Raw genomic sequence first — 1,089 nt, forward strand, 5'->3', positions numbered from 1 at the left:
AGCCGAGGCCGGCGGCCCCGACGACGAGAAGGCGCATCGTATGGCGGGCAGCCATGGTGTCTAAGATTCTACCTAGCCGCGGCGCAGGGAAGAACCGAAGGGGGAGAGAACAGCGAAGGGGGGCGTAGGGAAGCGTCACGGGAGGACACGACTAGGGCGGAGGCGTACGCGAGCACGGCGACGAAGAGTTCTAAAGAGGGCACGACGACGTAGGGCGGCTAAGATTCTACCATTTGTTGAACTGAAACGCCGCGCAGATATTCGCATTCACTACCGGTCGCCCCAGATGGCATGTCGGGAGAGCATGGGCAGCCTCTCGGGCTTCCGGCCCCTGTAAGACGCTCGTTGTTGGCCGTGCTCGTCGTCGCCGTCGCCGTCGCGTCGGATGCCTGCGACGCCAGCGTGGGCGACGCCGCGGCGCTCGCCGCGGCGGTGAAGCGCGCCGGTTCGGACGCCTGCGTGGGGCGGACGAGCACCGTGGCCGTGACGGCGGACATCGCGCTCGCGGCCCCGGTCCACGTCTGGGCCAACGCGTCCGTGTCGCTGGTCGGCCCGCGCGCGATCTCCGGCGCCGGCGACCACGGCCTCTTCGTGACCCGCGGCCGCCTCGCGCTGTCGGGGCTGCGGCTCGCGGACGGCGCCGCGGCGTCCGGGGGCTGCGTCTTCGTCGGGGCCGGGGGCTCGCTCGCCGCGTCCAACGCGTCGTTCGTACGCTGCGCGGCGGCGAACTACGGCGGCGCCATCTACGCGAGCGGGGCCGAGGTGGCGCTGCGGAACGTGTCCTTCGCGCGGACGTCCGCCGCGTACGTCGGCGGCGCCGTCAGCGCGACGACGCGCAGCTCCGTGCGCGTCGTCGACTGCACCTTCGAGGCCACGACCGTGACGCGCGCCGCGGCGGGCGGCGGCGCGCTGGCGCTCATGATGAGCGAGGCGACGATCGTCGCCAGCGCGTTCCTCGGGACGCGGAGCGCGGCCGCCGGCGGCGCCCTCTACGTCGAGGACGAATCGAACTGCAGCGTCTCGCGCTCGCTCTTCCGAGCGACGAGCGCGGCGAGCTCGGGCGGCGCCGTCGCGCTCGTCGGCGGCGGT

At 72.7% G+C, this 1,089-nt stretch overlaps 1 protein-coding gene across 1 annotated transcript; it reads left to right on the plus strand.

Moving 5' to 3' along the window:
* Positions 1-291: 291 nt before the first annotated feature.
* AURANDRAFT_68815 (hypothetical protein) lies at positions 292-1,017 on the plus strand (the record flags this gene model as incomplete). The annotated part of the gene is made up of 1 exon (XM_009044544.1): positions 292-1,017. A coding segment is annotated over one exon (726 nt), but the record flags the coding sequence as incomplete, so codon positions are not given.
* Positions 1,018-1,089: the final 72 nt, after the last annotated feature.

Source organism: Aureococcus anophagefferens (assembly GCF_000186865.1).
Source record: "Aureococcus anophagefferens unplaced genomic scaffold AURANscaffold_412, whole genome shotgun sequence".
NCBI lineage: Eukaryota > Pelagophyceae > Pelagomonadales > Pelagomonadaceae > Aureococcus > Aureococcus anophagefferens.